At 38.6% G+C, this 21,710-nt stretch overlaps 1 protein-coding gene across 3 annotated transcripts in view; it reads left to right on the forward strand.

Annotated features, from left to right (window-relative positions):
• The window catches only part of mettl15 (methyltransferase like 15), a 63,945-nt gene that overhangs the window by 30,101 nt on the left and 12,134 nt on the right, over window positions 1-21,710 (forward strand). For all 3 annotated transcript variants that reach the window (XM_031324162.2, XM_035999506.1, XM_031324163.2), the window contains 3 exons: window positions 10,567-10,703; window positions 18,429-18,620; window positions 19,983-20,161. In XM_031324162.2, coding sequence (XP_031180022.1) covers window positions 10,567-10,703; window positions 18,429-18,620; window positions 19,983-20,161 — 508 coding nt within the window. The remainder of the gene's footprint in view (window positions 1-10,566; window positions 10,704-18,428; window positions 18,621-19,982; window positions 20,162-21,710) is intronic.

Consider the following 21,710-nt stretch of genomic DNA (forward strand, 5'->3'; position numbering starts at 1 on the left):
ATTTCTTGGATTTGTATCACATATAGACTTTTCATTTTTTCTGGAGGCCCCCATTATTATAATAAATGGGGATTTCCTGTTCCTTGCAATTTATAATAATAGATAAATAAACTAAGGACCAGCTTGGATGGGTGGGTGGGTTTGTCTTTACTTGTCTAAACAGGACAATTTATTGTGTATTATGGTTACATAATGTATTGTTTACTATTTAATTGTGTCTGTGAAGTCCTTTTTCTTATAACCAGGTAGGATGTGTAATAAAGCAGTGTAACTGACTGTTGACATATTTCACGTCACAGAGGTACTTTGTGTAGCTTACGTAGACCGTAAATATTTCAAACAAATGTCATATACACTATTGATTTCCTTGATTCTCCACAAATACAGATAATAAGCTGCTTTATGTCCATGGAGTTATGCACCTTTAGGAATCTTTCCTGAGTTTAAAGCAAGGTGACACCAGAAGGAACATAAATACACTAACCATGTCTATGTGTTTCATAACAGCCCAGATTGTGCCTGAAATTTGCTATATATGGTGTTGGGTGAGACTGTGACAAACGGACTCACCAGCTTCCTGAAATTGTTTAGATAGTTTTCCCATATGTCCTCTGCCTTGTGCTACGCTGAGAGCACGCACTTCTGTAGACCAATAGCCTATGTCATGTTGAAGCCAATCCAAAAAAGGGATGTCTCCAGTAAAAAGACAAATCACTGAATACTAGACTCAATAATGCTTAATTAGTATTGTGACTTTGTCAACAGTTTTCCCCTTAAAAGAAAGCTATTGAAGAAACTCCCAACATTTAGAAGCTGAATATATTTTTCTCAGAAGTTATGTACATCAAAACGTTAATGTCCATGGCTGCCATTGAAAGCTGCACAGTCCCATCTTTTCAGGGTCTCTGTGGATATGGCTGTGCAGTATATGATACACATTTACTGCCAGTCTCTGTTAGTCTATGGCTCTTCGGTCGCTCTCTTTCCCAGTCAAACACCTTCCTCAGGGGAAGATTATTGACTTGCAGTTGCAGCTTGCTGTTGCTTCCTTTAGAAAATCATGTCACCAGCTTTTAATGAACAATTAGATCAAGATTGGCACTGATTAATCAAAGATTAAATGGTGATGTGATAATTGAATAATCATGATGGTCTCAAATGGGATTTTTTATTGCTTTTAATGGTTGGCATTTCATTCTAAGTGGAATACTTTAGTTGGCAGGACAAAACAAGCAATTGAAGACATCCCTTTGGGTCGGGTTTCATCTTGGGAGCATGAATCGTTAAATGAATCATTAGTTGCAACTCTAGTTAAGTGTGAATTTCTCAGAAATGTGTTTTAACATATCAGTAGAACTTACATTGAAGTCCTGCATGTAGTTTCATGCCTTCATTAGATTTCATTTGATCTCCAGCAATGTTCGCCTTGATCAGCCTTGTAATAACTGTGCGTACATGTTGGTAGGTGTGGGAGCATTCTAGGGCTGCCACCTCTTAGTCGATTAGTCGACTAATCGGTCATTTTGGTCTTAGTCGACTAAGATTTCTTTAGTTGATGAGTCATTTTTTATGCTTATTCATGCTTAATTACTCATTTCCAAGAAACTTATGAGCACATTTCTGGTAAACACAAGATTTAAAGTGGTGCTTTTGCACAGCTCTGTCGATTACATCAACTAATCGATTAATCGACAAAATCATATAAGTGTTAGTCGACTAAGAATTTCTTTAGTCGAGGACAGCCCTAGAGCATTCCCAGCAAACTTTTCCCATTTAAAAAAGGTGAACAGAAACAATGCAGTGACTGACACTGACAAACCACATACGTACAAATATCAATGATTTGTCTAATCTCATAAAAAAAAATACAATAGGCTTGAATGTTGTTGCATTTGGACACAGGCCAATCAATGGCTGTAGCTAACTGACTTTTGCAATTTGGGTGACCATAGGAGCAGCACAGTGCCATCTGAAAAAAAGGGGCTCAACTGGGACAAAAACAAAAGACAAAAAAGTACAATAAATAAATAATGTCATTAACATAACCCCTTCCCTACTATGTAAAAACAATGTTGCTACCAACGTTAGTGTGCATAGCATGAGTGTTGTTTTGTTCACCCCTGTGTAAGCGTTGAGTTTGCTACATTTCGCAAGTTCTCTTAGCTCTTTCAGTCTAATAAATACATAATTGGACAAATCTCTTAAATTTGTCCAAAAACACAGGACTTTCACCCAGGAGAGCCAGTATCGCGTCCCGCGTGTGGCATTTAACAACCGTATTTTTATTTATTTATTTTTTTAATAAAGCCTTCCCCAATGTTCTTTTCCTAAACCCAACCGTTTGTTTTCCTAAGCGTGTGACATTGGTCACCGTCGTGTTTTTGTTGTTTTTGAGTGTTACTAAAGCCTTTCCCAATGTTCTTTCCCTAAACCCAACCTTTTTATTTATTTATTTTTTTCTCACGATAACACGGCACGTGGCAACGCCACATGGTGTGTATGTTTACGTCCTCTGTATACAGCATAGACATACACATGGACAGCTCAAAATGCATACATATAACACGCCATTTGGCTTTAGGAAAGTGCTGTGTATGTTTACACAAAGTCATGATGCCATGTTGCCATTTCAGAAAGTGGGTTTTGTGAAAACTCGCTAGCAGGTTTTCCTAACTAACCCTGAGTTTCTTGCTCCTGTCATGACCTGACTCAAAGGTATGACAAAATGTTTTCTCAATTAAATCAAATTTATATAAATAAACAAAGGTAAACGTGCTATCAGTTTATCAGTAATGTGTGTTGTGTATAGCTGTGTGTAGGTGTAGCAATGTTAGAAATCACAAGTAACTCAACCCAAAGTCCAAACAAACCAAGCAACCTTGAGGAGGGAGAGAGGAAGAGTGACTGCCCAGGCACTCCTATTTATGGACATGTGAGCAATCAGTTCATCCAGGTGTCAATCATCAGTCCTTAGTAGCCAATCCCCAGATCCCAGCAACCAAAGGGACTTAATAGGTCTTGAGGCCTAGGAGCCGTCACACCCTTATAATCCAAAGAGTTATACATCTTTTCCTCCCCATGTGTAAAAAAACCCCAATATGCCTTTGCGTTAATGACGTACAAATGCAGTACACTAGTAGAATGTGTCATGTTGTTCATCATGTTGTTGAAACAAGTAAAATCATCCACCTCACCCACCTTTAACTGATAGTCTAGCAGTTGTACTGTATTTAGAATTCTTCTTTTTCATCTGCTACCTCATTTGGTCCATTTCTAGATCAGCTTTTAAAATATTTTTCTCTAAGTACACCTTGTATAGGCGTTTCACAGGGAGAGTGAGGTCTTATAAATTTCACTGTAAGTCATGGGCCAATGCTGAACATCTTACAAAGCCAAGTTGGGCTGTAGAAGTGGAGGGACCTCTTCCTCGTAGTCCCCACCCAGCATCTGTTTAAGAAATAAGGTTATAATAAATAAGTTTTATCATGGTACACCATCAGTTCCACTGTTATGTAAGGTCATCTAACAGTAGGGCCTCTCTTCCCTTGTGGCAGCTGACAATGTGTCTTTATCATTCTCCTGTGAGATTTTGTTTTTGTGTTCTACTCTCTAATCCATTATGAACCATCTGTGGAGTCTTAAGAGTACTTATAGCTGCATGGTCTCGTATAGCAGGCTCCAGCAGACAGATTACTCCATCTGTAACTGTAACAGAAGATGAAAATGATAAGTGCCCAACAGAATTCAAATTTAGTTTTTACAACAGTGCAGGCCACATCACAATTTCCCAAATAAATAACTCAATTAGGTCCGCAGATGAGCTTCCTCCGGAGAAGCCTTCAGCAATAGGTTGGTCACTGTTCTGACTGAGGAACATCTCTTCAGCTTCTGTGAGGGCTGGTGGTGGACCCCCTCTGGTTTTTCGGGTTTCAGCCTGTTTTTCTATTGACTATAATGGAGGTCCAATTTGTCCATTAAGCACAGATTTGGAGACTTGCATGTATAACGGCATTTATTGTTACTTTCAAAGATAATATTAAATATGGGCAATTTTGGGATGGCTGAAAAAGTTACTGTTTGCTTCAAATAATTCCACTGCTATAGGGTAGGCTAAATAACATCACGATTGCTTGAAATAAAATTATACCTGTTTCATGTATATGTTTATATTTCATCTTCAGTTTCTGCCAAGTGCATTTTGTGCCTGTTGGGTTTGACCTGAATAAATATAAAGACACGCACATACACACAAATGTTGAATAAGTGGATTACTCAAGATAGAACTTTGATTCTTTTTAAAATTAAAACTCACGCATTGACTCGGTCAGCAATTTTCTGCCGCGCTAGCTCACCTTTTGCTGCTGCAACTGTATTCCTCTTTTTCTTAAATATATGAACATATTCTGCATACGCATTTATTAATATTTCTAACTACTGGGGAGAAGTAGGAGGTTCAACCTTTTTTTTTGTCCTGTTGCCATCATGTATCATGTTATCTGCATTCCATTGATGAGGGCTTTCCATATGCTGGTGCACACACTTTACCCAGGGTTACTTAATTCAGAGTTGATTGACTTAATTCTTATCACCTGTTCTGAAACCAGAAACTGGAGTTTGACAGATCAGAGATAGTCAACCCAGAATTCAGATTTGAACTCAGTTTGTTAAACCTGCTTTCTGAAATACCCCTCAGAATAGCCGTCAAAGGTACCTTTCAGTCTTTCAGCCCGTCGGCAGTTTCTGCTCACTGCTGTAGGTGTGTGCTTTGTGCCTTCTGTCACTCTTCTTTGTATATTTATTTTTGACTTTAATCAAATCATGTTCTCTCAACCCTTTTAAAAGCAGCAGATTCTTGAGGGCCAGGAGTCCAGATGCAACAAGTGTGACGAATCAAAATCAAATTTCAAACACATAAATGAATAACACTGCTAAACACTACTTCAAAACAATTGAGGAAATGAATAAAAAAAAAAACATATTTATCTTTTACGACTCACTTTCCTTTTTGCTCAGCACTAGAACACAGTTAATCATATGTCACCTACAATTTGCATGATAACATTCACCAAATCAGAACTTATTCTTTGGGGGACCAAGAAAATCAGCAACACATTTCATGGCAAATAATCCATTCATTAGTGTTTATAACACTTATCTGTGGACCAATGTGTTGGACCAACAGGAGGACAGAGGTTTGGTTCGTAGACTATTACACACATTGCGATCCTTGTAGCCACGTTTTGCATAGCTGTAAATAAAATCAAATTATATATCTTTCTTCACACCTTGTCACAGGCCTATTTATCTCAAATTTTCAGTACACATAAACAAACATTTTATATGATCTCTTTGTATACTCTCACAACTAAACCTAACCTCACCCCCTTACAGGAGGGAAGCACATCAGAGAGCCTTATAGTTGGAGTTTTCTCTTTATGTAGTTTTGACACACAAAATCCCACACAAAAACTGTCTTTATTTCCTTATTGGTGAAAAAAAACTTAAGCTCATACCACTGGATGATTTAATGATCCTTATGTGAGCTCTGACACAGTTCTGTAACAGCTGGGTCACTTCTTCCTTCACAAAATTCCCATAATTAATGTCTGTTTCTTATTAGCATACTCAGCAGGGGACACCTAAAAAAAGTAATGCTAAAGTATTTTTTAAGTCTCTCGCATATGTACTGACAGACTATAAAAAAGTCTGGCCTTTCTTTATGGCTTCTAAGTGCCTCCGATAGGATTTGTTCATTCGTTTGACCTACAAACTTTAGATGGATGTTTTTAGAAGCAAATGTGGGGTTTTTAACTGCGTCTATATGTGTCTTGTTTTAACTAGCTCAAATACCTCCTCAAGTGCCTTTTATTTAAACCCGTGCCAAACGAGTGCAAACAGCACTGAATAGATGAGGATTGAAAGTATTTGTCGTAACTCTGCAGCATTCCACTGACAAAAGAGAGATTATCTTGGCATATCACTCGTTCACTTGCTCTCCCTTACTCTAAGACACAGGTAGTATGTTTAGTGCACTCTAAAGTGAGGTAGGTGCATAGACTGTAGGGGAGGCAAAAGGCCGCATGCATCTCAGACATCACTGCTCACCATCAACATAATCTCTTGACAGAGTAATTGTGGGAAGCTTTCATGCCTTCTGAGTTTGTCTGCTTTCACTGGCCATCTGTTTTGTGCACCCCACCTCCACCTCCTACTAGACTAATATACACACTTAAGGTCAAGGTCAAGGTAAACTTTATTATCCCACAAAGGGAAATTCATGTGGTCATTCATTATCACACTCGTTTAATTAAAGTAGAGAGGAAAAACGTATTCACACCCTTTTTAAAGAAAAGTTGAAATCAGACAAATCAAAAAAGCTGTCATAAGGTAGTTGAAAAGTAATTTGATTATCTTGATATAGTTTGAGCAGAGCAGCAATTTTAAGTGTGAGATTTAAGTCAAGAGCACAGAGGCAATGGCCAGGTATGTAAGCACTTCACTACTCTTTGCAGTGGATAAAACCTTTTTAATTACCATAATCATAACCTCCACCGTCATTTCTTCATACCATGCTTTTATGCCGCAAACCGGCTAAAATTTGTGCACACTTGTATCTTGCCATGAACTTTGTGTGACAGAGAAAGAAATGCAAACCGGCTACCTCCACTCTTGCCATGGCAACGGACGCGACAAGAAAAGCGATCCTGTACCTGTGTATCTGTCTCCCTAATGGTCTGTGTGTTAGTGTAACAAGATCTGTAAAAACTCCCCTCAATGACATTTTAGATCCCCCACTGTAACTGACCTGGGCTGTGGAGTCACAAGTAGGATTTAGGTGAGTACTCAGCCTTCTCTCAGGTTCCTGTTCCCCTTTTCTTAATGAATTCAACCATAAGAAGATTTGAGATGAGGCCCCTTTTTCCACATGGCCAGGATATTATTTACTGTTGTATGAGCTGTATTATGTTTGCAGATTCTCATAAATGCAAAAATCTGACTTTTCCCACATTATGTGTTTGTAGAATCTCTCAAAATAGATGCTCTTATCAGTGGTTTTGATTTAACGAGAGTCTATAAAGTGTTTACCTTTTTATTTTTGGGAAGAAAAGCTCTCATTGAGAATTCTGTGGACCGACTGCAGAAGTGTCCTGCATTATAGCACCTTGCAGCTTCACTGTTGGACTGCATCACTCGGACCACTCCTAACTCTCCTATTCCCTCTGCTGGGAAAGGCAAATATTACACACTATAAACAGAGTACAAAACACAAACTACAGTAATTACTTATATTGTATTTATACTTTAATATAGAGACTGAGCTGACCCACAGTGTTTTCTGGCTTAATTCCAATCTGCTGCTTTCTCTAGGAAGGCCTGGTCTAGGTGAGAGCTTCGCTGACACCACACTGTATGAAATAACAATGTGAGTGACTCACTCCCAAGTTTGGTGTCAATGATCATCGCAAATGCCAAACCCATTATCACCAAATCTTTTCAAGAAGTCCATCTGGTGGCAGAAGCAGCAGCCTCTTTGAAAAAGAGGGAAGATTTTCACAACACCTTCTAAGGCTTTTGAAGAAGCTTGTTATCCCTCAGGGTGAGGGAACTATTCGCAATTTACTTCATAAATGACCTTGTAAACATCCAATTCACCATTTTTGGTTGCACACACTTCATTTTTAGCTTAGCTTAGTTTATTTGGTGTGTGTGTGTGTGTGTGTGTGTGTGTGTGTGTGTGTGTGTGTGTGTGTAAAAGAGGTAAAACTTGTATTAAACCTCATAAAGATGGAAAGTATCCGTACTCAGTGCAACAGTCATACAAATGTGAATAAACTTACAATATTTTTAACCAACCACCTCTAAGAATATTGAGCATCAGTTGCTAGTCTGTTGTATCATGCTTTACCTTGGTTCTTTTGGCCACAGCTTCCTCAAGTTGTGACAAAACATTGTTGTGACAAGTGCTGCACCATCCAGTAGAGGACCAGTTTGTCTCCTGGTTGCTTGTGTCGACTGTTTCGATAAAAGCCAGCCTACTTTGCTGTTTGTGTTTTTGTCTTCCTTTTTTGTATTGAATAGCACAGCAGGCAAGTTCATTATGCGTGTGACTCATCCCACTAGCCCACACCCCCTCCCTATCTGCTGCTGTGCGCTGGAAAGAAGAGGGAACCGCCATTGATCACTTCTTCCCTCACACATGCACGCACACACCCCACCTTCAACGTCACTATCGATCGACATGTTTAATGTTTTTGTGGGGAATAGCTGGCATTTCCTTTTCTGTCATTTTACATCTGTTCCCCACCATTTGCTGACATTATAATACATCACAGTGCAGGAATGTAAACAATAAAAAGTAAAGCAAAATCCAACCAGTTATTCAAACAATCTCAGACGGTTCAGTCAGTGCAGGGCTGCGATTTTTTTGTAGCAGTGGCAGTCAGGAAATATGCCTGGACAGGAGATGTTTTCTGCTTTGCAAGTGTTAATCCATGGATACAGCTGAGTTCACATCTACCTGACTAACAGCAAAGCTGCTGTTGCAGTGGTTGGCAGGTTATTGAACATTTCCTTGATAAATGAATTTTCCCACTCCCACCCTGATCTGATCTGATTAGTAAATGGTGTTCAACAGTTAATACATGCTTGTAATACATTAACATGCAAATACAAAAACATTCTGAAGTAGTTATTTACACGTTTATAAAGATGTGACTTCATTAAAGGACAATTCCGGCACAAAATGAACCTAGGGGTTAATAACGTGTACTGAGTCGACCGTTCTCTGGGATATGTTTTCATGCTAATCGAATGTGTCTCTAGCTTGAAACAAGATAGCGCAAGCCGATGATTAGCTTATAAAGCTAGTCGTCGGGGCAGAGGGTAAAGTAAAAAAGAAATCGCTATTTCTACACTACTAACAAGGCTCAAAATAGCACCACACTTCAACGGTAGCATAATGAGGGTCCCTACATGTAAACCGAAGACCAGTCGAACGACGAACGCCGTGCAACCAGTAACCAGTAACATGGCTCAAGCACAGCATTCGTCGTTCGACTGGTCATGACTATTTTCCCAAGATGGCGCCTGCTTGTATACGTCAACGCTACTGTCTTTATAATCTATCTTTTTAATAAACTGTCTGTACACTTACAAAGTTCTCAATGCTTCGGTTTACATGTCTTGAGAGACACAAGAAGTAGACAGCGAACATCAGTTTTCTGAATTCATTTTTGAATATTAATAGGTTTCATTTCTGTGGCTTTAGGTTTTCACTACAAACGATAACAATGTTTTTGGTGGTGATGTATCAAAAATTCTCTTTATTGTGGTAAAACGTAGAAATATCTGCCACCAAAACCACAAAGACTGCAGCAATGCAGTGACAGGGCCCTATTTTCCCCATTCAAGTGCAGAGCAGTAGGTGTGCTTGAGTGTAAAGTGCAAAAGGTCTGGCTAAAGTGGAATATAAATCGGAGGGTGTGATGATTAATAAATACACTAGTGTTAGCCAGTCGCTTCTACTGGTTGGAGAGTGATTAATTTAAATAGTTTACTTGCATTTTAGAAGTTACTCCGTCATTGCTGGGCATTTGTTCTAGGGTTCCAGCCCTACAGTAATACTGCTGTGGGACAAAAATAAAACAAGGTAAATAATCAATATTTTCCAGAACTTTCAAGACATTATAGCTAATTTAAATAATGATTAAACAAAGGCTAGCGGTGTCATGTTCATCTTCTGTCACTGGGGGTTTTCTGTCAGATGAACTGTTCCCACAATGCATTTTTCATCTGTCACAGGGCAGAACGACATAACATGAAAATAACTTAAAAGTAATTTTTATGTTGTTATGTCGTTTAACCTTTCTGTTTGCGTCTCGTACAGGATGTGTAACTACAGAATATTGTAATAACATATGTTGATAAAAATGTAATATTGCATTGGTGTGCTGAAAATCTATTTTGTTATCAGTCCGGACATGAATGTCAAAGGTTTAGCTTAGAAACAATAGGCAAGTGAAGTAAATATAATGAATATAAGGACAGCTGAAAGTCTACACATCTTCCGCCACAGGCTTAAAAAACACATCTCTCTGCGCCTGGTTAGCTCACCTGGTAGAGCGGGCGCCCATGTATAGAGGTTTACTCCTCGACGCAGGCAACGCAGGTTCAACTCTGGCCTGTGGCCCTTTGCAGTGGGTCATTCCCCTCTCTCTATCCCCTTTCAAGTCTAAGCTGTAAATTGCAATTATGATTTATACTTGAACTATGATCATCACACTTCCCAAGACAACCTTCTTTATCAATATATGTATATGAATATTGAGGAAGTCTACCTTACACTTATGGGCTTATCAGCAATTTTTAGTTAATTCCAGCATTATAATTGACATTAAGTACCCTTAGATAAGACAGATTCATTTAAAATTACCCTTGTCCATGCGTAAGTGTGAATAAACCCTTAAATCAAGAATTAACATTGTGTAAAATGATGATGATTAATTGTGTGTATATGGAGTCTTGGTGTGAGAAGAATGTGTTGTTTTCTTGCTTTCTTGCATGTAGGTGGTCCTGGATATGACATTTGGAGGTGGTGGTCATACCAAAGCAATACTGAATATGGTTCCTGAAGTCACAGTCCTGGCCTTAGACCGAGATCCTACAGCCATTTCTCTGGCCCAGCAGTTAGCCAAGGAATACTCGTAAGTGATTTATTGAAAAACATCAACTAGACCAAAACACAAGTAAAAGCTTATAAGCTGTCAAGGCAAATGTTTGTAACTTACTATTCATTTTTATTGTGACAGCTGACCGTCTGACCATCTTGAGCAGTGTTTGGTTTGTGGTCATTATTTCTGAAAACATACCGTAGTTGTGATATTGTATTGCAGTTCTTGCTGTATTTCTCACTTGTTGCCTGAGCCCGATCAAATACTGTTCACCAAGATACAGCCCCTGAGTTTCTTCATCCAATCAAATCCATTCTTCCTTCTTAACTTAAAGCTTTCTCCCCCCACGCAAAGCTGGTGGGCCCGGGCATGTCATTTGTCAGAGCAAGGGCCCACGCCTGCAGTGTGAACGAGATGCTGCCTCCCACGGAGGATCTATAAGATATGAAGGGGGGCGGGAAGTAGAGAGAAGCCCAGAGAAGTTAAAAAGTGGAGAGAGAGAAAAAGAAAATGAAAACATGAGTGAGAGAACAGGGAGACACGAGGACACAATGCCAGGGTGGGAGGGAGTGTGTGTGCATGAGCAAGGCGCGGGAGGATGAAAATGAGATGTTCCTAAGACCAAGGCGTAGGAAGGAATCCTTTTACGTAGATTCTGGGGAAACCTCTCTCAAGGGAATCTGCCAGAGAAATGTGCCTGTGAGCAGGGAATGACAATTAAGAGAGAGAGAGAATGAAAACACTGTATTCTGTCAGCAGCAATATACCTCTGCTGTAAACTCTTCCACGCCTACTCGTGATGCAAGTTGAGAGAAGCTAGAGAAATCTAGCAATTAACCAATATTATTGGAAGCCTGAGTAAAAGACCCTGGCAGCCTACGCAGTGCATCTGCACAACAGCGTTAGAGGATTTTCTCTCTCCTCTGTGCTCCCATGTCTTGAGGAAAGTCTTACCTCATTGCAAACTGTTGAATCTGAACCCAGTTTTACAGTACAAAAAAAAAATAATTTCACCTCCTAATGTTTATTTAAAAGCGTTAGCTTATGAAAGTAACCCTTTGTTCCCTGAATGATATTCACCCATGTCTTTAATGGGATGTGTTTCCTGCATGTTGAGCCTCACTTGTTCTCTGCTTTTCACCATTCTTGTTGTTGCTATGACTTCCCTGCACTTGAAGCTACGCAGGAGTTGTGACCACAATAAATGTTATGAATCTGAAAAGACACCAAGCATTATTGACATGACATGTGTGCATACTGTATGGGGTCACACCCACTGATATGATCTGAGATATGCTATCAACTATGCACTTTGTTGGTTTTACATCAACAAGTGCCATGTTGGCTTTCACACCAGGATAGTAGAATCTTTTTTTAAAAATCTTTATTTCTCCTATCTTAAAACAAATTTCATATGTTTTTAGAAATGCTATCACTGACTATGGTAACACTGGCTAAGAGCAGTTAAATTAATGTTTTAATGACGATTGAAGAAATCCGTCAATTTAAAAGGTATTTCTCTGACTCCATTTACAACAGCTTGTAAATTGTCAATCTTACCCACAGTTTTTGCCATTTTTGTCGTAATTTTTCATGGATGTAGCTAGCTGTGTAGCTAGATGACAAGGCCATTCTTCCTGCATGGGGCTGCGTTGGTGGGAGTGTTTTGTTATAGGACAAGCACACAAAATGTGATCTAGGCAGTCCAGTTGGAGTAACAGATTATGCATTTAAAGGCTGCATTGCAGCAACATTTAAGCCTGGTTGAACTTTTTTGCCAGATGACCCTGCGTTGTTTTGCCAGAGCCCTCTGTGTAGTCAACAGACTAACTCTATTCAGAAGAGCTCACCAGCCCAGTTAGTTTTTCTTGAGTCCTCGATAAATTGCACACTGCATAAAAATATCTTGACTCTTCTTCACGTAGAATTATTTGGCTTGGTTTTGTCAACATAAAGAAACCAATCCAACCAAGTGTTATATTCTTTGCATTCTTCTTAAACTCACAAGTCAGCCATCCTCTCAATACTAACTAGCTGATTAACAACTTCAAACAATCAGTCACACATCATAGATAACACCTAACGTAGATTTCAATATTTGTAAACGTTCCTTATCTCACCATCTCCTCACCATCCAGAAACAAGCTTTTAAACCAGAAAATAAAGATGATAAAATTAAAGTGGAGAAACAGCAGGGAAGCATTTAACAGTTATTGATGACATTTCTAAGAATACGATGGCAAGGTCACCAACAAATTCACAATTTTTATATCCTTCCTTAGGAACTGAGCGGGTCACCACAAGGGAATATTTCAGGCTTGATTTGTGAAGAGGCAGCATCGTGTTGAACGATGCGATCAAACTGAGCCTGCTGGGAAGGTTCCTGGTGTCCTCACTGAGTGTACTGTATTCTTATTCCAGATGGACAAGAACAAGTGAATGCAAGGAACTATTTAGGGAAGGGAGGAAATACTTAAGTGTAGCCAAACATTATGCTTTAACCAAAGTAGACAATGCCTTAATTGAGCTTGATGCTTTATAATGGATTGGAAATAAAAGTTTGACAATAAGGAAACTCTAAATTGTAAATTGATAGTTTGTATTATACCCTATTATAACATATTTTGCTTTTTTATGTATACTATATATTATATTTTGTTTAGATACAATTCAAAACTGGTTTGATAAAAAAAATTCTGTGTAGTGTAGATAATATAATGAAATATATCAGATTGATATTTACGATCATAATGGATTATTTATTTATGGTTATTTTACACCTTGTTATTTTGTAGCTTTTTAAAACTTATAGTATCTATTAAGTGGTTTGGCAGGTTCAAAGTCTCAAAAGAACACTTATTTTTGTACACCGTTTGACTGCATAATTAAACAGCCAAAATTTTACAATTGTTAGATATCCTGCAAAAGGTGGGAACATGAAATTATCTTGATCTTGATTTAAACAAGACAAGGTTTGGGGGCGGTGCGATTGTAAGTGGAATGGAAAGACACAACTAGACTCAGATTTGCAAGGGTTTGCACAACACAGCGCAAATACATATCTGTGCAAGGTGAAAATGTTTCAGTTTGAGCTTAAAATAATAGTTTCATGAATCTACATGATAAACATAAAGAAACGGGAGAAAAAAGGCGAGAGACTGGAGGGGAATAACTGCCAGAGGCTGAGCTGAACACACTTACAGCTAACCTCTCAATCTGTAAAGATTTGGACTGTCTCTGTGTGAGTTTTGGGAAGATCATATTCAGTATTAGATTGATCCAGTGAGATGCCAGAATAACAAAAAAAAGGCATGATGTCAATGTGGGGTGCTACAACTATAAAAAGCTCAGATCTCTTAAGCAATTATGAGCCCACACTTGGACCTCCACACATACACCACTGAAACGTGTTCTCTTTAATAATATAAGACCTTACATAAGGCATTTATATCTCCAACTCTGTGTCTAAGCCACATAAAGAAGTTAATAATTTAGAAATGTTATGTAATTGTTTTGCATATTTTTAAATCCTTCAGTGGCTTACAAAAACGTGTTAGGAAAGAAGTCGCAGTTTCTAGTGAAAGGTATGTTCATCACCTACCTGTGGGCGGACACAGACTACAGAATTTTAATATCCAATAATTAAAACATTATTAAACAGTTTAAAACATTCCATGATTACCAGCCTTTGATTAGCATAACAGAGCTTTCAGTGTTGTATAATAGCTAGCTATTACATGACTTTAAATATATATTTAAGGTATAGACTTCAAATTGTTATTTGTGTGTAAAATGATTTGTACAAATATAATATAAAGGAAGAGGTCTCTTTTCTATTAGAATATTGCATCAGTCTACTCATTTGCACCTTTTCCCAGTGGGCAGGGCTGAGAACACTGCTACATTATGTAGAGTAGCAACACAAACTCCTCATAGCGGCTTTCAAATAAAGCTGTGAGGTCCCACTCGGTCTGAAGCTACACTCTTGCCTAACACGCTCCTCTTAACCCTCTTTTGCCAGTCAGTATGCTGGCACTGACAGCACCAAAAAAATGTGTCTGCAGTTACACAGAGAAGGTACAATACATGGACCAACTCTTGTTCGTTTTATTCGTCAACACTAATGAAATGAGGAATTCAGCAATCCTTTTATCTGCTAGGGAACAAATCTATTTATTGTGAAATATATAGTAACATAAGTGGCAATGTTGACTATTGACCCACTTCCCTGCCCTTACTGTATCAATGCATACGCATGTGTTTAGCTATTCCATCAGTCAGACGGAAGTAGATAATTACAATTAATGTTTTTTCTGTGATGCCATCACGTAAAGCTGGAATGACTTGGAACTACCTTCTGTGAAGATGCACAAAATGTCTCTGTGAAGAGAAGGGTGTTATCCACAACCATTGAGTCTTTCACAGGAGCTGATGCGCACACCTCCCAAGTCTTAAACAATGCCTAGTGCGGACCTGCGCAGCGAGAAAGCTAATGGTCGATCCACATCCTTTCAGGAGGTGGGTTCAAAATAAAAAAAGTTAGAGAAGTTGTGTGTACAAGTATAAAAGAAACAACCATGCAAATGTCTCTGAACGACCCGTGCGCATGTTTGTCTACGTATAGGTTGCAGAAATGTGTTTCTGAGCATTTGACTCTCTTTAACCTCCTCCTTTTTGTTTTTATGGCTGCATGTTTACAGTTTGGTTTACAGCACCAAACTGCAGACAAAGTTAGCGACTAGCTTTGAGGCAACAAAATCATCATCCGCACCACACTGCTTGACCTCTAGTAAAAATGCTTCAACAAGAATCCTGCATGGCGAACATGTTCTAAATCCAATAAGATAAAACTTTTACCAAAAAGACAAACTTTGAATAACCCAAAAAAAATTAGAAATTGGAGAAGGTGGGTGGAGTGCTACTGAGGAGGCAGTAACAGAAAGAGTTGTGCAGGTGATGGGAGAGAACAACAAAGCCTTTACTATAGATTTTTCAACAAATCAATCACTGTGCAGGATAGTGAATAACAACAGCAAAGCAAAGGAAGGCCCTGGTAGCGTGGGTGAGATGCTCCCTTGCCATTTTGTCTTCTGTGGGTTTTGAAATAGAGGTCCTGCCAATTTCTGTTCTTTCCTTGCATGCCCCTAGTTAATCTTGAGAAAGGTGGAGTCTTTGTTGTGTACATAAAAGGGGCAAGTTTGAAATGTAATAAAATTTCTGCTAAGGGAAGGATATCAACACCTTATTTTTTATCGATACAGTACTTCAAGCAATAATTAAAGTCAATTTCTGGTGCTACAAATACACTAAACAATAGAAATAGAGCAACAGCTAATTGGAAGCTGATGACAATAGATGATGAGGTGGTGTAGTCAACTTGAAGCTGCTCAGCTTTTGCAGTTGGGTCTGTAGCAAATAAAATGAGTTGTTTAGGGTGGATATGGGACTTGTAGGGAAATGACACACTGTTTTCACTATACCTTGTTCACCACGCACAGTTCGTTAAATGGTTACGTTATTAAATTTATTGATTCGTGAACAGGACACGATTATGTAGTTTTTTTTCGTGAGGTGATTACGAATTTTAATGGAATGTATTTAAATGGGAAGCATGTTTCGTAATCACAGCACGACAACGGTAGGGAGTAGTATGAAAAGCAGAAAATCTGCGTAGGGAGGTTGCTCGGGGTGGTGGATGGGTCAAACAATACAGGACTTTCACCCCGGAGACCGGGGATCGCATCCGGCGTGTTGCACATCCTTTGTGCGTTATTCTCTTCCTAACCACAATCGTCCCGTTGTTGTGGCGTTTCATGTCCCTGTTGTCGCGTGCCACAGAGACCGCGGATCATGTCCCTGCGCCCGGGGATCGCGTCCCAGTGTGACGGTCCCGTTGTTGTCGCCGGCGTGTGGCATTTAATTTCCCCGTTGTGGCCGCGTGTGGCAGTCCGTCCTGTTGTTGTCGCCGGCGTGTGCCGTTTATTTTCCCCGTTGTGGCGTTTAATTTTCCCGTTTTCCCAGAGCAGCCCAGTGTCATGGCAGTTCGTGAAATGGTAACGTTCGAAAATCGTGACCTGTACACGAAATAAACGAGAAAATCGTGACCTGTACACAAATCAATACATCAAAATAATGTGACTATTTACGAACTGGCGTGAGACCGGGTTGGCCATGTGTCACCTGTTGTAAAAATGTAAACTTAAATAAAAAAAAGTTGGAAAAAAAAAATGAGTTGTTTGTCATTTAGAAATAACAATCAGATATTTTGGTCCCTTTTCGTTTTAAGAGTAATAACTTCACTAGAAACTTTGGGTGGAGAAGGCTGCAAAAGACCTTTTGCTCTTAATGTATAGATACTAGCTCCTGTTGCTTTTTTCTGCCATCATCTTTGTTCACACAATGTTAAAAGGTCAAATGAAAAATGCATGAATGTGGCTGTAGGATCTTTCTACTCGTGCATGAGGAAGTGACTGTGTACACAGGATCTTGCTCTGTCAGTGACAAGAAAGGATCTCAATAGGCTAGCTAAGACAGTTAGTGGGCTTCCAAGGAAGCGCCTAACTCAGTTAAGGTTGACTGGAAACCTTTTTCTCTACAGTGTATTAATGATGCTGTGGAATAAGTAAACGTCAACATTTCCCATAAACTGAAGAGGGGACTTTACTTACCGTTCCCATTCAGTATAGCAGTTGTGTGTAACTGGAAGTAGAAACACACACTGTGGCAAGCTTGGTGAAGCTGTCAGCTCTCAATCATTTTCTATGAGAACCAGCCATATCCGTTCTTTTTTTTCTCCCTCAAATGTTATTTAATGTCACACAGAACATGAGTGACATGACATCCGACATCCATTACATTGTTAGTAAAAAAAGAAGAAATGTACAAAAAAGTTACATTGCATGTCAAGTTAAATTAAGAAATTAAATGTAAGTAATTCAAATAGAAGAAAATGATACATAATACTAATATAATAACAATAATAAATATAGCATTCATAGTAATAATCATGTTTAGCTATTAGATGAATAAAAACATGAATATATAAAAAAATAAAAAAAAACCCAAGCGTTGATGTGATTAACTGTGTCTTCAGATTTTAAAGCTTTATTTATTGGAAAATCATGTAACTATTAATGTAGGGTTGGAAAAATGGATGTGCAGTATGTTTTTAATTTACCGAGGAAACTAGAAAATATATCTTTACAGTCAGATCAGGGCACATCTTACACCTTTCTTTATATAATATCTTCATGCAGTTATACTTGCCAAATTGGTCTCTTACCATCACAGAACTTATTGAACCAGTCAGTAAAATGCACAGTTAAGTGTATTACATTCTGAAACCCTCTCCCTGTATTATAATAGAAAGGGAGCCACTCTGTATTATCAACTACGGTATTATTTCATCAAGGAATCATTTTGCAGGGTTACCAGAGCCATCACTCAGGAACTCAACCCATTATCATCTTTGTATGATTATTAGGGCTAAAGATCTTTTAAAAAAAAATATGTAACACAATTCAATTCAATATTAGAGATACTTATTAGAGATAGTTCTTCTCACCCCACTGAATTTTACCAATGAGCTGAATGACAATGGCATTTTACTTTGCCTTTCAAAATACTGAATGTCACTGAAATTATGTAGCATTTCTTTTCCGGATCCATCTATATAATTCTAGTATTTTAACAGCAGCCATTATGCATTGATATACAAATGTCTAATTACGCTATTCCTTTTCCTAATCCTTTCTCCAGTGGTCGTGTGAAACCATTGCTTGGGCGATTCAGCGAGCTTGAAGCCCTGCTGTCTAACATGAACATTAAGCCAGGCAGCATTGATGCTGTCCTGTTGGATGCTGGCTGCTCCTCCATGCAGATGGATCAGGCAGAGAGAGGCTTCTCCCTCAGCAAGGATGGGCCCCTGGATATGAGAATGGATGAAGAGAGGTAAGTGATTTGCAACATACAGTAGGTGTGTCTGGATGATGGATCTCAATTTTAATTAGGAATGCTGCATTAACAAAGCTGGAAATTAAAAAAAAAAACTTAATTTCCCTAATACATCATGTTAGGAAGTGTTGGATAATCAGAGTTACTGTTGCTTTGAAATTTGCTTCAGTACTCATTGGAGCAATGTCAAAGTGCAGTGAACAAAAAAGGCCTAGCCAAAATAGGCTACCAATAACATGGGCCTATTAGACTTTATTTTTATTATTTTTCTCTTAAAGTTCTTAATACAATTTAATGAATGAAAAGTGACAAATAATATGTCTGATATGTTTAACAAGTGAAAAATCTATTTAAACGATTAAAACAACCTGTGTTGTCTTGACAAGCGACCTCTCGTGGCTGTGTAAATACAGCTGTCCTTTCTCAGTAGCAAAGGAAGAAGAGTAACGTTACATCGCAAATTCTTCAGGTGCATGGTTGGCTTAACATTGGGGAAACAGATCAATTTAAGCTAAAAACAAGACCATTTGCTGCAGGTCATTCCCCTACTTTTTCTTTCTTTCGCCACATTTTCCTGCCTCTCTCACTATCACTATCAAATTATGACATAAAATGCCCTAAAGATAATCCCTAAACAAAAATAATAATCCAGTATTAGTCAAGCTTTCTTTTGAATTTTAATATTGGCAATAAGTGTACAAAATACAAAAGTGCTTTCACAATTGAATTTGAATAATACCATTATTTTTTTGCAGCTATTAAAGAAGAACAAAATGCAGTTGCTAATTTGCAATTTTAATTTTAGTTATGGCAACATTATAACTCCATATTACTGAAGGTTGATGCGTGACACTACTAAAGTGCGACTATGTAACCCAGAGTCACGCATACCCTTCTAGGATTTATTGAGCCTAAATCTGTATGTATGTATGCATGTATATATACAGTATGTATGTGTGTGTATGTACAGAATATATATATATATATATATATATATATATATATATACACAGTATATGTATGTAGGTATGTGTATATAGAAAGATAGATAGATACATGTATAGATAGATAAATTAATAGATATGCATATGTATTTCAATGTATTGCTTCTTGAATGTTTTCATAAATATATATAACTCACTTTACCACGTCAGCATAATGTGCAAAGCTACCAGCTAAGATAACCCATTATAAGCTATTGCACAAGCTGCATTCCTCTTTTCATCCCCTCACAATCAGTTTATTCATAACTGTCAGCCATGAAGGTTTTCAGCTGTATCTCAGAGTTGTCAGGATTCGCCACTGTCAGCAAGGGCGTGACGTCAAGCAGCTTAATTGGGCTTCTCTTCTTGTGCGTAGGTACCCCGACATGCCCTGCGCTGCTGACGTTGTGAATACCTTAGATCAACAGGCACTCGCATCCATCCTCACTGCATATGGGGAAGAAAGACACGCCAGGAAAATAGCTTCAACCATTGTGGAGGCACGCCGTGTCAGCCCCATCACCCGGACACAGCAGCTGGCCAGCGTGGTGGCAGGTAGCTAGACACTGTCCTGATTAATTCCCCGCAGAATTCTGGAGGCTGCTAGGGAAAATAAAACATGAATGGAGTTATTAAGGCTGTCTCCCGGTGGGATGTATTTGCCCTTAGAAAATCATGTGTACTGTGACCTCAGTCATTATCCTGCCTTTGTTTTGGGTACCTTTCTTCTGCACCTTCCTTTGAGAGAGTTGAGACAAAGACAGTGCTGGAGGTGGCTGCAACAGAATGTGGCTAATGCCTTGAAAACAAACAGCAGCTCACACACAGTAACCCATCTCTCTCTCCTTCCATATTGCTGTTTTGCTTTATTTTCCCCTTCTTTTCCCCCATTTCTCTGCTCACAAATATGCTCACACACTTGTGCATAAAGCCAGGATTACATTGTTTGTCTTCACTGATTGTTTTTTTTAAGCCGTATGCCTCCAGATTTGAGCTGCTGAACAAGTGAGATGTCATTTCAATAGTTATTGCACAGAGTAGTATGTGCGTCAGTGTCACCCTGGGAGAACAGGTGTAAGTGAGAGCAGCTGTTTGATCTTTTTTGAAGAGCAAAGTGAGTCACCACCAATGTTTATTTGGAACAATGCAAGAGGTTTTGATTTAAGACAGTTCCAGCGGGCCTCTATGAACAATTGTTGTTGATCTTGACAGGAAAAAATGTAAGTCATAGGAGAAATGATGAGGATGGAAGGGAGCCATTTGATCAGAAATTATATTTCATATTAGAAAGGTATATTGGTCGCACTTTCTCTTTCTCCTGATTATTTTTATCTAGTTACAGTTAACTTAAACATTGTACAGCAGTAAACGGCTAAACGGGGCCGGCTGCGGCTCAGGTGGTTGAGCAGTCGTCTACCAATTGGAAGGTTGGTGGTTCGATCTCTGGCCCTGCAATCCCATGTCGAAGTGTCCCTGGGCAAGACACTGTACCCAGAATTGCCCATGCGACTGTGTGTTCATGTTTATCTGATGAGCAGGTGGCACCTTGTATGGCAGCTTGGCCACCAGTGTATAAATGTGTGTTTGAATGGTGAATGGTGCCTGTACAATGTAAAAGCGCTATATAAATGCAGTCCATCCATTTAAATGCAGAATTTTCCACATGAAAATAACAAATAGTGCAGTAAATAATGTGTTTTATTTTTCCTTTAAGTTGTTTGCATCAGCATCCACTGGGATAACCTTTTCCTTGATTCATTATTTGAATAAAATTGTACAGGAATATAAAAATACTGCATTTAGTCGTGTACAGAAGCATGGCTGTGTGAATGAGCGGGGTTTTGGAGTTATATCCAGTTACTTTTCCAAATAGTTATTAGTTACTTTTCAGAATCCACATGAACCACTCTTCACATTGGCATGAATTAAACCGCACAACACTTATTTAAAAATAAATACCTCAATTTTCACCTAGATTTACTTAACTATTAACAGCAGGAGCAAATGCCAGGAGTTTTCATTCAAATAGAATTATGACTGGTGTATTAACTGAATGCCAAATTAATCAGAGCACACAAGGCCAAATTGCCTCCTAAGTTACCAT

Source organism: Sander lucioperca, chromosome 3 (assembly GCF_008315115.2).
Source record: "Sander lucioperca isolate FBNREF2018 chromosome 3, SLUC_FBN_1.2, whole genome shotgun sequence".
NCBI lineage: Eukaryota > Metazoa > Chordata > Actinopteri > Perciformes > Percidae > Sander > Sander lucioperca.